A 14,062-nucleotide genomic window follows, 5' to 3' on the forward strand; every position below is an offset into this window, starting at 1 on the left:
AAGACAGATTAGAAATTTACTACTTTCCTAGCTTCACCGAGAAACTCACTTCCTTGTTTGGGAAGCAAAACTTGAAATCTGGGTATCTTAAATTTAGGGGGTGCCCCTTTCCCTGGCAAGCCCATTCTGGGAGATTTAACTAGACAGCAATCTCTCCTCATCCATGGTGGGTATGTTCCAAAACCTTCAGGGGATGCCTGAAACTGTGATTAGTTCAGAACCCTATATATACTATGTGTTTTCCCTCTACACATACATACCTATGGTAAAGTTTGATTTATCAATTCAACACAGTCAGAGATTAACAACAGTAATAAAATAGAATTATAATGATACACCATATGTGAACATGTTCTCTCAAAATATCTTGCTGTACTGTACGCACCCTTCTTGTGATGACATGAGAAAATAAAATGCCCACATGATGAGGGGAAGTGAGGTGAGTGACACAGGCATTGACCGTTTGTCAGAAGGAGGATCATTTGCTTCCAGACCCTGATTGACCGTAGGTAACTGAAATCATGAGAACACAACTGTGGATAAGGGGAGACCACGGTATCTGGTTAAATGAAGTTATCCATCTGGACTAATTGGAAGTCATTTGAAAAGATGGTGCTTTCAATGGTGGAGAAAGCCAACACAGCAATGTTCTCAGCGATGCCACGGTCTTCACATCACCTTAATCATCTGCTTGGGACTTCCAGATCAGCCTGCCATGAAACAGACCATTGCCGCTGGACGGCGGGAATTTCCACCTTCCTCAACCCCCACTCCCCAGCATAGGGGCTGCTCTCCAGCTTGGGTGGGAGCCTTCTGAAGTGACTTTAATTCTTCCTGGCCAAGATGACGCTGTTTAGCACCCAGGATTGTGATGAGCTGGAATTGCTCATGAAACGTCCTAAACACGCCCTCTTATTTTAGGGCTTGGCAACATCAACCATTAGCCTGGATGTAAAAATCATTAGCCTCAGAGTCAGAAAGACTTGAGTTCAAATATCAAGGCCGCCACTTCCCAGAGGTATGTCCTTCAGCAAGTTAACTCACCTCTCAGACCTCAGATCCCTCCTCTGTAAAGAGAAGGGGGTATAAGGAACACCCCCTGTTCCTTATGAAGCTGTTGAGAAGATCAGATGAGATTTCGGATGCAAGGTCCCTAACATGGAGCCAGGACCCCAGAGCACTTTGGGGTTACCCCCGCTTTCGTCCTAAAACTATCATGAAAAATGAGTAACTTCATAGCTTGAGAAGGGCTACACAGACAATTGGTGGTAAATTGGAAAATAAATGACTGGTATGATAAACCACTGCTTTAAGCACACCCTGCTTGAAGAAAACCCAAGAAAAACTACTCAAACAAATCAGAGGTGATTATGGCATGGCTGAAGATTCCTTGCTTCAAAAATCAACCTACTCCAGATTCGCTTTCAAGAGAGTCCCTTGGTACTTGTCACATGTTACCGGAGTTACACAGAACTTGGAGAGAAGACACACTGACCTAAGTGAGTCACACCATGATTCCTTAGCAGGAGTAGCATACCTTTCTAGAAGCCCATCTGGATAATGGGGTCTGGCACTATTCAGAACCAAGCCCACTCCTGATGGGATCTCGCTCTGCATTTTCCACAACGTACTCAAACAAGCCTGCTTTTAAAGGCACATTCCGTTCCACCAATATGAAGGCTGAGTTTTGTCATCAAATCGAATAAATAAATGTTTTCTTTTTTCTCCCTCCCTCATATGGCATTATCCACTCAGCCAGCTATCACACCACACACAACATTTGACCCAATTGCTCTGATAAGCACAGTCACTCAGCATGAAATCATTGAAGAAGGAAGGACGATTACTTCGGTTTGCTCTGGTGTGGGTTTACAAGAAGTTACTGATGCACTCTCAGAAATACGCACTATCTGTGAGCTTTATGACAAACCGCGACCGAGTTAGGTGGCCTTGGCATTGACCAAACAAAAAAGAGCTTTGTACATTTTTAGGGAGGTGTTCCAGTTTGCTCATTCCCCTGGCGTGGGTGGCTCCGCTGGGAGGAGAGACTTCTCATTTTCAAAGTGAGCTCATAAAGTCCTGCCCCTAAGTGCTCAAGGACCTCTAGTTCTGTGTAAGCTGTAGAATTCATCTTGACTCTTGAGGGTAAGGAATTTAGATGGACCTTCACTTCTCCACACAGCCCCAAAAGCCACGTATTGAGGGGGAAAATAATTTAAATTCAGATGATCTTTATAGAGAGATACATGATTCTGAAACATGGTCCTACTTTATGGAGTTTATAAGTGAAGAAACCAGACATCCTCTGTGCCCTGTCCAACTCTGATTCTCCCTGCTATTTTCAAGAGGTCTGTGTGTGTGCATAGGAAGGGAACAAAGGAAAGTTAGGTGTAGTCAGAGTTTATCTTCTCGGGGAGCTTTCATTTCCTCTAAATCTATTTTTATTTGTGGGTAGACAAATCATACTGTGAATATATAGCAGTTAGCTGGCTGGTTACTGAGTGTTGCTCCGGGCAACCAGATTTCACAATCCTTCAAATCCCAATAAGGGAAGTCCTCTGTTCCCTAACCCATGGCTTTGGGTGAGGGGGTGTGTGCGCGTGTGCGCGTCTGTCCATATGTGTGTAATTCGTGATGACTCAGTGTCTAAGAAGGTACAGATATTATAGCAAATCTATTTCTGGTTCTTATGTTACCTTTCAGGAATGGGCCTGGAAGACCTGGTGAAACTCTTTTAATCATTTCCTGCCAACATTTGGCTGTGTCCCAATTTGGAAGGTAGGACATGGTCTTTAAAGATGATGTCATGGGGTCTAGATAAATGTAGAGTTTTCTGAGTGCCACACCAGCCTAGCCCATCACACCCATCGTAATGGCCACTGCAGTTTTAATGAACCCATGAGCTTCCCTTGAGATTAGGTGAAGAGGGTAACATATTTTGGGGGAGAAAATGGAGGAGGAGAGAAAATGGCTGGGGTGCAGATGGGAAGACTTCTCAGAGGAGATGAACATTGACATGGGCTTTAAAATATGACAAAGGGTTTACAGATAGAATGGAGAAGAAGGGGTGCCTGGGTGGCTCAGTGGGTTAAATCCTCTGCCTTTGGCTCGGGTCATGATCTCAGGGTCCTGGGATCGAGTCCTGCATCGGGCTCTCTGCTCAGCGGGGAGCCTGCTTCCCTCTCTCTCTTTCTGTCTGCCTCTCTGCCTACTTGTGATCTCTGTCTGTCAAATAAATAAAATCTAAAAAAAAAAAAAAAAAGCATGGAGAAGAAAAGTCATTCTAGGTAAATCACAGAATATACAGAGGAAGCTCTGCTCTCTAGTAAAAATAGTGTCATTCTCCTCTCTATGTGACCATGGAAGAGTCAGCTAATCTTGTGACTATTGGGAAAAATGCATAAAAGATAGGCTCTTGGGCACCTGGGCGGCACATTCGGTTAAGCGTCTGACTCGATTTCAGCTCAGGTCATAACCTCCAGGTTGTGAGACTGAGCCTCACATGGGGCTCCGCACTCAGTGGGGGAGTTTGCTTGAGATTCTCTCTCCCTCTCCCTCTGCCCTGCCCCCCCCCCCCATGCTCATGTGCTCTCTCTCTCAAATAAATAAATAGATCTTTAAAAAAATAAATAATAAAAGGTAGGTTCTCAGACACGCTGAACTTTACATCAGTCATGCTTTGAATGCTCGCTTGTTGTGTAGAGATAGTTATGATTACAGAAAATAGATGGTGGCATTCCCCAACTCCCTTCTTTTTTTTTTTTTTAAAGATTTTATTATTTATTTGACACACGGGGAGGGGGGGAAGCAGGCTCCCCACTGAGCAGAGAGCCCAGTGTGGGCCTCGATCCCAGGACCCTGGGATCATGACCTGAGCCAAAGGCAGAGGCTTTAACCCACTGAGCCACCCAAGTGCTCCCCCAACTCCCTTGTTAGGGGAAAACTACGGAGTAAAATCTGACAGACATCAAGAGATGGAAATGAGCTGGATGATAAGATTTGAACCACGTGTGATGATTGACAGGTGATAAGATCAGAATCACTTTTCAGTTTACTCAAAGGTCAACTCAAATCAGATGCTTCATTTCTTGCTTCTGCCTCGTTCATTCGTTCAGTGGCTGTGACCCGTGTTCGTTGACTGTCATCCGTGTGCTGACACTTTGCTGTGAGTGTGGCCTACAGTGGGAAATGCCGCATGTAAAGGACAGCTCCGGTCCCTGCCTGCCCTAATGGAGGTCATCCCTTAGCTCAAAACTGGTCTTCAGAAGGATGCAAAACAAACTCAATCCCATCAGTTAGAATAAAAGTGACGTGTCCAAAAAATAATCAGAGAAACACGTTTCATTCTCCATGTGGATCAAGGCACAGAATGGATGAACTCAGGTGCCAGTTTTTGCTGACCGCCGAAGTAGAAAAATGAGGCTATTTCAGACCTTTGAGGCCCTTCAGCTTTTGGACCCTTGGGAGCTCCACTCTCAGCCACAGCCCCTTAGTAAGTAGAATTTTTGCTTTTAAAGAATTGAGAACATTAAAACATAGGCATAATTTAGCTTTTCAAATTATTGGACTGTGAGTAACTCAGTTAATTTAAAATTGCCTGTGAGTTCTTGGCAATCCCAGGGCATATTTAGAAATCCTTGCAAAGTGAGAAGAATCTAACCTACAAATTGTTTTCAAGTGTCATAAAATAGCTCTGAGCTCTAAATGTAGCAATTAATGAGGCGGACATGATAGTTGTTTCCTACACATTTGTCTAAATGTTTATTAATTATATTTTTCAGTTTTTGTGTTTCCTACTTTGGAGTAGTTTTTTTTTTGGGGGGGGGGAGGGGGCTCTCAAACATGCCTGGGCATTCTGCCCCGTAATGCCTCATGGATAAAACAGCACTGCATCCAGAACTCACAGGGCAAAAGACCAGTGAAATTAAGAAAGGTGTCAGTTCTTTTCCACTCTGTGCAAAGTTCCTACAGAACTAAAGAGAGAGAGAGAGAGCCACGCACTCCAAGGGAACAGCCCCTGTGTTAGCAGTAAAATATTTGCATATCTGATGCACAATCAGAAACACAAACAGGGCTGAGGCCCTTCAAAACAAACTCTGAGAAAGGAAGGACAAACAAGGGAGAGGAGAGGAACTAAGCTTGTAAGCCACACCCCCCCACCTCCCCATGGGTCCCCTGCACCCCCCGCCCCAAGCCCTGGGCGAGGTCCTTCCTGCATGTTGTTCCACTGACTTCTCACAAGAACTCTGTGAGGTGGTTGGGATTGTTCCCATTTTACAGATGGAGAAATCAAAGCCTAGGGAAGTCTAGGAACTTGCCAAGGGATTGACAGCTATGAAGGAAGAGAGCCAGGGGTCAGCCTAACCCCAGAGCCCATGCTCTTTGCACAATACTCACACTGTCTTATTTCATAAAAGGGTGGGGATGACATGATTATCTTTCTTTTTCTAACTGCTGATATAATGAGTGATGCATGGCACTTAGTGTGATTGGGACGAGGACAGGTGTCTTAGGTGGTAGAAGCTGCACCTTCCCAAAGAGCAAAGTCAAAGTGATAGAAGGCAGAATTTTTTTTTTTTCCTCCTATATGATTCATTCATGGAAAAAACTGTGGCAGATAAAACTCCCGAAGCCCACAGTCCGTAGCTACATCAAGGGAATCTTTCACTATGGAAAGTCCCGAATCACAATCAGATTGGAACATATCCAAACCCCCATCATGGTCACTTCACAGTAGGTTCTCAAAATGCAGTCCTGGGTCACCTCCCCCCAGAACTAGCCAACGAGCTCACCCCAGGGCAGATTCCCAGGCTCCAGGATTAGAATTTCTGGTGGGAAAGGCCTGGAGATCTGCATTTCAGTTCACCTTCCCTACCTCTCCAAATGATTCTTATGTTCTCTAAAAATTTTAAACTACACTTTCATGCTTTAGAACAAAATCTACCTCCTCTTCCTTTTCTTCTTCAATAGCTTTTAAGGACTATAGCTTAAACTTCCAGAAATGTCTAGTCCTGGGCTTACCACCATTTTATAGATAGGAAAGTAAGGAGAAAAATGAGTACAGGGCTATTCACCAAGTCAGCTACAATAAGAACTGGAAAAAAAAAAAAAGCCTGAAGACAAAACAAAAACAAAAACAAAAACCCATAAAGCCTGCCCGATCCCTGCTATACTGAGATGAACTCTTTGGGCCTTGGCTTAAGTCATTAGTGTGATTCTCACCCACTGAGAAGATCCCCTCAAAGAGGAAGATGTTGATAGAAGTTTTTTCAGCAACTGTTATCTAGAAGGTTAACGTGACTTTTTAGCAGCCAAGCCATCTCCACTAAGAAGGAGGGAGGAAGGAAGGAAGAAGGAAAGATGGACAGAAGGTGAAAGTGAAAGAAATGGGAGGGAGGAAGGAAGGAAGGAAGGAAGATGGACAGAAGGTGAAAGTGAAAGAAATGGGGAGAGAGAAAGCACAAATACGAGAGCAAGCAAGAGAGGTAGGGAGGGAGAGAGAAAAGAGGAAGGAGAAAGGAAGGAGGAGAGGGAGAGGAAAGGAAGGAAGAGGTTTTTCCTCCTCACACTCATGGATGTTTGAGCCAGTGGCCCAGTGGACATGATGGAGGGGGTCAGCGGCACTCAGATGACTTTCAAGGTGAGGTCAGGATATGCTGCAGAACACTTGGTGTTCAGCCTGGAGGAGCCAGGGCCATTCTGTCCTGCCCTTCTTATCCTTCCGCCATGTTGCCACCTCGGACCCCCCCTGGCTCAAAGCTTAGCACTGCAGGCATTATCTAGTTCTCAGTTCTGGTAAAAGTCTCCCCTCTGTAAAGGCTGGCAGAGGTCCAATTCCGAAGGGCTTCCTCCAACGGGAATCACCCACCTTTCGGTAAACATAAAGTGTTTCACTGATTTTTGAATTAGACAAACAAACAAAACATTGAGTTCAAGCGCACACTCCAACCTCCATCGAAGGGAAGGTGTGGTCCAAGTCCGTTCTCTTGAAAAGGACGGAGGGTCAAGGAGGGAATCTGCCGTACAGTGACAGCACATAAAATGGGAAGAAGTCCGAAGTACTTTGCAGACTTGGAACTAAAAAAGTTGAGTCTAAAAAGGAAAACATGTCACCTTCTGCCAAAATAAACTGTGATGAAAGTTTAGACCCCACCACCTTTCAGCCAAGCATTTCCTGTTCTGGTCCCCCTCGTCTGCCTCACACTAGTTCCGAGGAGGGAGAGCTATTTTTAAGGTGCAAACAACCAGGACTAAGAATGAGAGAAGTTATTTATTTATAGTTACACCTTTCAACTGTTCTTTTTTTTCCCCCTCTGGAGACAGAGGCTTGGTTTGGCTTTCCCTTTGAATCTAAAGTCCCTTGGGTAAGAAGGACTCTGAAAGGTCATGACGGAGTCACTTTGCCTCCAGACAGTGATCATCGTCCTGGGCAAAACAAGTCACCTTCTCTTGAGGAATTCCTCCTCGCATGCATGCGCCTGCAACACAGATGCTCTTGAGCCATGGTTGGTCATACGTACCTTTTGTATAAAAGGTGATTTGAAAATACATTCCTGGTTTTGTTATTTTAAGGAATCCAACAGTGATTCTCCCCCTCCCATTTTTTGTCCAACAGAGAATTCCATTATCATGAGAACAGATATTCCGCAATTGACGTGAGTGTGTAAATTCAGCCTTTGTATCAGATTTTCTCCAGGCAGGACACAGGCATATGTGGTGTTCTTGGAGCCAGCAAGCTCCTTCTCATATCTAACTGCATCTTCCCTTATTTCTTATTCCATTAAATCAGTCCATTCTTGATACCAAACCTCAAAGGACTCGTTGCAGACCCTTGGAATTTGCCCATCAATGAAAGAGAAAAGCCCTCCCTCGTAGTGCTTACGTAAACCTGATCTTGGTGTTGGCCAACATTGACTAACATTATTTTCTTTCCAGGTGTTTCCACCTGACATTACAGTGTTTGCTTGTCTCACCACTACAATGTAAGCATCACGAAAGCTTTGCTCACTCCTTGGTTCATCGCTGTATCACAAGCATCAAAAATATACTAAATGAAGGGTGCCTGCCTGGCTGGCTCAGCTGGTTGGTCGAGCATGTGACTCTTGATCCTGGGGTTGTGAGTTCGAGCCCCAGTTTGGGTGTAGAGATTACTTAAAAAAAAAAAAAAATCATGTGCTCGCTTCGGCAGCACATATACTAAAAAAAAAAAAACAAAAAAAACCCAAAACTTAAAAAATATACATATACTAAATGCTTAAAATGAATTTGATGAACAAATTTCTATTTATGTCAAATTGTTGAGACATCTGGAATTATACAGAGTGCTGAAGAGGTCCTCCCCGCCCCCCTTTCTTTTTAACATAATGGTTTCCTAAATATTTTAGCTGTACTGTTTTCATCCACTGCTTCCGGCATTATTACAGGAATTACTTGAAGGACAAGAGGATGGCTCTTTTCTAAATTCACTGGTGTCCACATGTTTTAATTGGACAACCTTGAAACTAACAACTTTACAGAAAAGTTGGTTGCCATGACCCACTTCCAGCTTCTTTGCTCCCTTTACTTCTGGTGGGTTCTTTGTGCAGCCAGGTCAATGGGGTCATGATTCAGCTTTTAGTGAAAGAAGAGTTCTTTCTGCATCATTGTACTTGTGCGAAATTTGGTGCCTTGTACAACTCAAGGAGGAAACAGAAAAGACTGGAAACTGAGTATAGAACCTGGGCCAAAAAGCAGATCTATCAGAAAGAAACAACTTAATGGTCCAGTATGATCTGGAATGACACAAGAACTTATAATGACATGGGAACAAAGTTTTGCTGACCAATGAATGGAAAAATGATGCAAAACCAATGCCCAAGTTCAGGTATTTGGGTATACTTACTCTTTGGAAGATATATTTCCTTCTTGAGAGTTTCAAGCTTTTGTTCTGGGAATATTTCTACCACTTTGAGTGCAATGGAAACAAGTAAGCAGAGACAAATCCAGTCGGCCGCTCACTCACCTTTTTGCTTAAGTGGGGCCCGTTGGCTCCCCCAATGCTTCTCTGCACTGATGGTGGTACTTGATACACATCCTGTTCCTGGGTACCGTGGCTAGTGGGGACCTGGTAAATTCCCTGATGTTGGTAGGAAGGCGGCACTTGGTAGATGGTGTCTCGAGGAGCACCGTGTGGGTTTGGCACTTGATAGGGCTTCTGTTGGCCAAAGGTCTGGTGCATTAGTCCAGAAGTAGGCTGGTCTTGACTGGAGGGGGTCTCCTGAATGGGGCCAATCAGAAGCTTCACCCGATTGCCAGGGACAATGCCTTGTCGACCGTGTAAGGAGCAGAGCCACCATCCTTCCAGTCCTCCTGTGTTCTGCTCTATGACAGTCAGGATGTCTCCCTTGCGGAAGGCCAGCTCCTCAGCACACTCAGGGACATTGTCGTATAAGGCCCTTGCCATAAGATTCTAGGAAGAAGAGAACAGAGGGACATCATGTTAGAATGCTAGCTCAGTCCTTTAAACACCAAGAGCCCTTGCTCTTATGGAGAGGCAGGATTCCTGGAAGGGAGCAAAAAACAAATGGGAACAATAGCCTGTAAAGAGAAAAACAGATGGTGCAGACAAAACACAGATACATACGTCCTGTGTCTGCCACCAATGACATCAGACTGCCTCCTCTGCGAAGCGTTCTTTCCTCTAACACCAGATGCTGTGCCAAGGAATTATGAGTAGCACTGGTAAGGAGTTCACTATACAGAAACACTTTTCTTCCTTTCTTAAAGCCAGCTTAAAGAATAAAATATTCCAAGACCTTCAGATGTGCCACACCAGACATTTCTCAAGCTTTGCATACACTAGAGGCAGAAAGAGTCTGAGAAAATCCCAAATAACCAACGGTACACATGGCATTAATATCTGGTGTTCAAATGGAAACAAAAGTAGACTATATATGCCTTGGCAGGGCTTACAAATTCTTGTTCTAAGCTGATCAAGAAGTCCTTGGATACAGAGAGAATCGACAAGCATTTTTTCCATGATAATCAAGCATGGGTATAGGGTGGCCATAGTCTACATCTCCAGATTGGATGGCTGGGAGCTACGAAGAATTTGTCACCTGCAGGTAGATGCCACCTCTTTCTTCTTTGGTCTTTGATTCATACCTTTCCTCAAGGCCCCTCCTCACCTGGCCACTTTTCCCCCCTACTTCTTGAATCTCACCATTGACATCAGAAAGGCTCTGCCTTCCCCTTTCATGGGCCCAAAACACTCTCTTCCTTTGTACGAAGGCCTGTCTGGCACATTCAGTACTAAGCAGACAGCCAAAGTAGGCATTCGGCAGAGAGCGGGCAAGCAGTACGTGCTGACATTCTTGGAAGCCTTTCAAAGTCTCCGAAGAGTTCATTCCTTGGCGTTAGTCATGTTTCACGGTGTGATGGCAGCCATTACCACGCGCCCGCTACTTCCCAGCACACAGACAAGTCGGGATGCCGTAAATTCATCACAAGCACTTGGAAAACTAAAAGTGATCTCTCTGCTGCTTCACTGAAGTGTCTGCATGCACTTGAGTCACTGGGACGATGATCAGTTGTGGGGGGAGGGGCTGCCTATCGGGTGGAGCATGTTTGGGATTTTACATATTTGTGGAATTTTTGGCAGGTGGTGTTTGGATTTCTGCCCCCCCCCCCAACATTTAATTTGCTTCTCTAGAAACATGGACTTGATCTGCCAGCCTCGTGCTTTTCATTCCTTTAGAACTGACGTATATTAATCATCTCCCCCCTGTTCTGTGCCCCATAACCACAGTCCTGTGCTGTGTCCTGGGCCTCCCCTCTTGGGGCAGGGGTGCTGCGCTATGTAAGGCAGCTCCCCTCTAGTCAGTACCTGGGAGGGGGGTCCTACTCTTACTGTTAATCCTTTTAGGGCAACTACTCAACCAGAGAAAAGGAGATCAAGCCATAGAAGTCAGTGCCCAGGGAGTGGGATGATGCTTTTTAAGAATAAGGTTGAAGTTCTTGTTCTTGACAATTCTGAGATCCATAAAGTCTATCATGTAGACAGGTGAGCAGTAAGGAAAGCTCAAGGGAAATGGAGGGGTTTGTGATTGAGCTGGTTTTGCTGAGTATTTATATGCTAGAAAGCTTTGGGATTTTTCCTAACAAAAATTCACATACATGAAGAGAAAATCACACAGCATCCCTATCCACTTAAGGATATGTCATAATCCTAAAATCTGTTTCTTTTCTTCCATCTTTTGAGTTGTATGACTTAAAAGAAAAGTCATAGAGTTATGGACAAAAAGATTCTGATTCTTTGCACCAAAGTAATCTGAGGGAGATCGCTCCACAGGAGTTGTGTTGTGATCAGAGTAGGGAGAGAGCTGAGGGTTTTGGTCTTTGTCCCTTGCTCTGGGGCCCCATTCAGTGCTGGGAATGGCTGGTAAGAAAGCCCTGGATGAAATCCTAAGTCAGAGTTAGGACCAGTTCTGTGGAAGCTGAGGGTGGGTGCCGGTACGATTCTAGCGGCCATGAAGAAGGGAAAGAAAAGAAACAGAAAACAGTAGAAAGGCAAGGCACTTCCGACCTAATCAGCACAGATAAGCTGGAGGCATGTGGAGTTGGGTCCCTGCCATGGGACTGCATGCGGCCCGAAGCAGGGCACCGGACCTGCTTGATGCGGGGCGGCTGGAAATCCCATGTGAGAGTCATTCTGGATGTTCCTCGTCTCCCATGCCAATGACCCTCCCACCCCCTGGGAAGCAGCATGCTAATACTTCAGACGTGCCCCAGGAGCTGTGAGACTGCTTTCCTGGCTAACCGCAGCACCCAGGGGGAGTTCTCCTGATGGTGGTCCGTGATTTCCCAGTGGCCCTCCCTGCTACCCACGGAGGTGAGGGTTTAGGAGGAGAGCTCGCTTGGCATGACCGTCGGGGGCACGCACCCGGTGCTGGCCTGAGGCCTCCCACGCTGACAGGTATTCTCAGCCGTGGACTTACTATCTCTGCAAGCTACAGAGTCTGCGTCTACACCCACGGCTCTCCCACACAGAAGGTTACACGCACTTCCAGAGACCTTCAGAGAACACCTGGACCCAACCTCCCTGTTTTACAGATAAAGAGACAGACCTGGGGAGGCCAGTTAATCATTCGCCCAAAGCCCCACTGCTGGTGTCAGAGACGAGAATTCTCTTTCCAGAACGCTAAGCCATCTTAGCTTGACTACACAGTGTCCTCCTAATGGGGCTCAACTCCATTATATAGCGAAGTTCTGAAGACGACGATTCTTGTTACGTCTATAGAATAAATAGATTATTTCCTTTTGTGCCTCCATTTCCCATGGGTAAGATGGGGGTAAGGGTAAGGGCACCCAGCTCACGGGTTTACTGTGAAAACAAAATGAGTTAATCCAAGTCAAGTACCTTAACACGGCTGAAGGCTTAGGAAACTATTGTGACAACTTATTAATTTGCTGGATGGCTCTTTGGACTTATGCTGTCTCCCCACTCAGCCTCCAGTCAGTTCTCCATCAAGGGCTGGGTGCTGCTCTAATTATGCTATTATATATTATATATTACATTTATATTACATATAATATTACATATACATATATAATAGATGTATTTCCACTATATTTTATAATATAATATTTATTAATTTTATATTATTTATTAATTTATGAATCATATATTCAATATAAATATATATTCATACACAGCTGATATTTCTCTTGCTCACAATGACATATCAGAACTGTATCTTGCAGTATTTCTCTGAATTAATAACGAGTCATGGTCCCTGCAACCTCTTGTGGAATATTTGCCTGCAAACAGCAATAATTAAACTATTCATTGCCCTCAAGAGAGCAAGACAAAATATTATTATTATTGCTATTACTCTGATGAGTCCTGGATATACCTCTTTAGATTCCAGCAGAGTCCAAGCTATGAGAAAGTGGGGGAAAAATGGGTGAGGTGCTTGGCTTTTGAAAACGCTTGGTGCTTTGGGGGGCAAGCGTTCATCTGAGAAGATAACAGTAAAATTAACGTCAGCCAGAACACCAATCATCTCATTCAAAAGTGCATGGAGTTAATAGGCAGATCAAGAGTTAAGTGGCCTGGCTAGAAGAAGGTGGAGGGATCTCCTCCTTCTGGGTGGGAGGTGTGATGTCTTAAGGCCACAAAGTCAGAAGGGTGCTTATCTGACTATCTTAGAAAAACCCAGGAGAAGGGGTTTGTCTATTCAAGATGCCTCTTTCTCCCACCCGCCCCAGGATATTTATCTCTAGGGCAGAAAAGGTCAACAGAGAAACAAATCTAGGAGAGATAAGAGAGCTAAGTCATTCTATAGCCAGTTGGATGGTGAGCCTGGGAGAATGGCAGTTAGAACTGAAGCTAGGGCTTGGCCAAGGGCCAGAACAGTTGGGGCACAGAAGTTCAAAGCCAGGGGAACTTCAAACAATTACACTCCAGCTCCTTCACCTTACAAATGAGAAAAAAACGAGCTCAAGAAGTTAATGATTTGCCAAGCCACCTGGCCAAAAGGTCACAGAGCGGAGGCAAAAATTCAGGCGTCCCACCTCCAGCTCCAGAATCGGGACAGTATTTAACAAAGTCAAATGCATGGACTACCAAAGCTGTGCTTCTAATTATGATTGGGAATCAGCATTAGAGTTATAAATCCTCTTTGAGGGGACCCTAATTACAGTAGCCTCTAGCACTGATCCCCCCGCCCTGGTCTTTCTTGAGGCTCTCTTGGATCCCGTGGTTCCACCTCTGGCTTCTTCCCGTCTCTCTGTTCTCATGACCACTCATCTACCTGCTTCTTCACAGACTAATCATGTTCCAAAGAGATCCCTCCCTCCTTTGTTCTTTGCTCGTCTTTGCATTCTCAGTCTCTAGAGGAAACACACAGATAATAGAACCATAGCTCCAGCCGAAATACTTCTGCTCTCCAGTCCCATATCTCCACTGGCTAATAGGTGTCTTCTACTCTAACTGGCCAAGTGTAAAAACCCCTTTCTCCTGCTTTATCCCTCTTAGTTCGCAGCATGTACACAGCTGCCCAAGATAGGAGGCTCAGAGGTT

The 14,062-nt window shown here is 44.9% G+C and overlaps 1 protein-coding gene across 3 annotated transcripts in view; it reads right to left on the reverse strand.

The window, feature by feature from the left end:
• The window catches only part of NEDD9 (neural precursor cell expressed, developmentally down-regulated 9), a 115,219-nt gene that overhangs the window by 18,213 nt on the left and 82,944 nt on the right, over positions 1 to 14,062 (reverse strand). For all 3 annotated transcript variants that reach the window (XM_032861566.1, XM_032861564.1, XM_032861565.1), the window contains exon 2: positions 9,002 to 9,448. In XM_032861566.1, coding sequence (XP_032717457.1) covers positions 9,002 to 9,448 — 447 coding nt within the window. The remainder of the gene's footprint in view (positions 1 to 9,001; positions 9,449 to 14,062) is intronic.

Source organism: Lontra canadensis, unplaced genomic scaffold (assembly GCF_010015895.1).
Source record: "Lontra canadensis isolate GAN:19392208 unplaced genomic scaffold, GSC_riverotter_1.0 scaffold21, whole genome shotgun sequence".
Taxonomy (NCBI): domain Eukaryota; kingdom Metazoa; phylum Chordata; class Mammalia; order Carnivora; family Mustelidae; genus Lontra; species Lontra canadensis.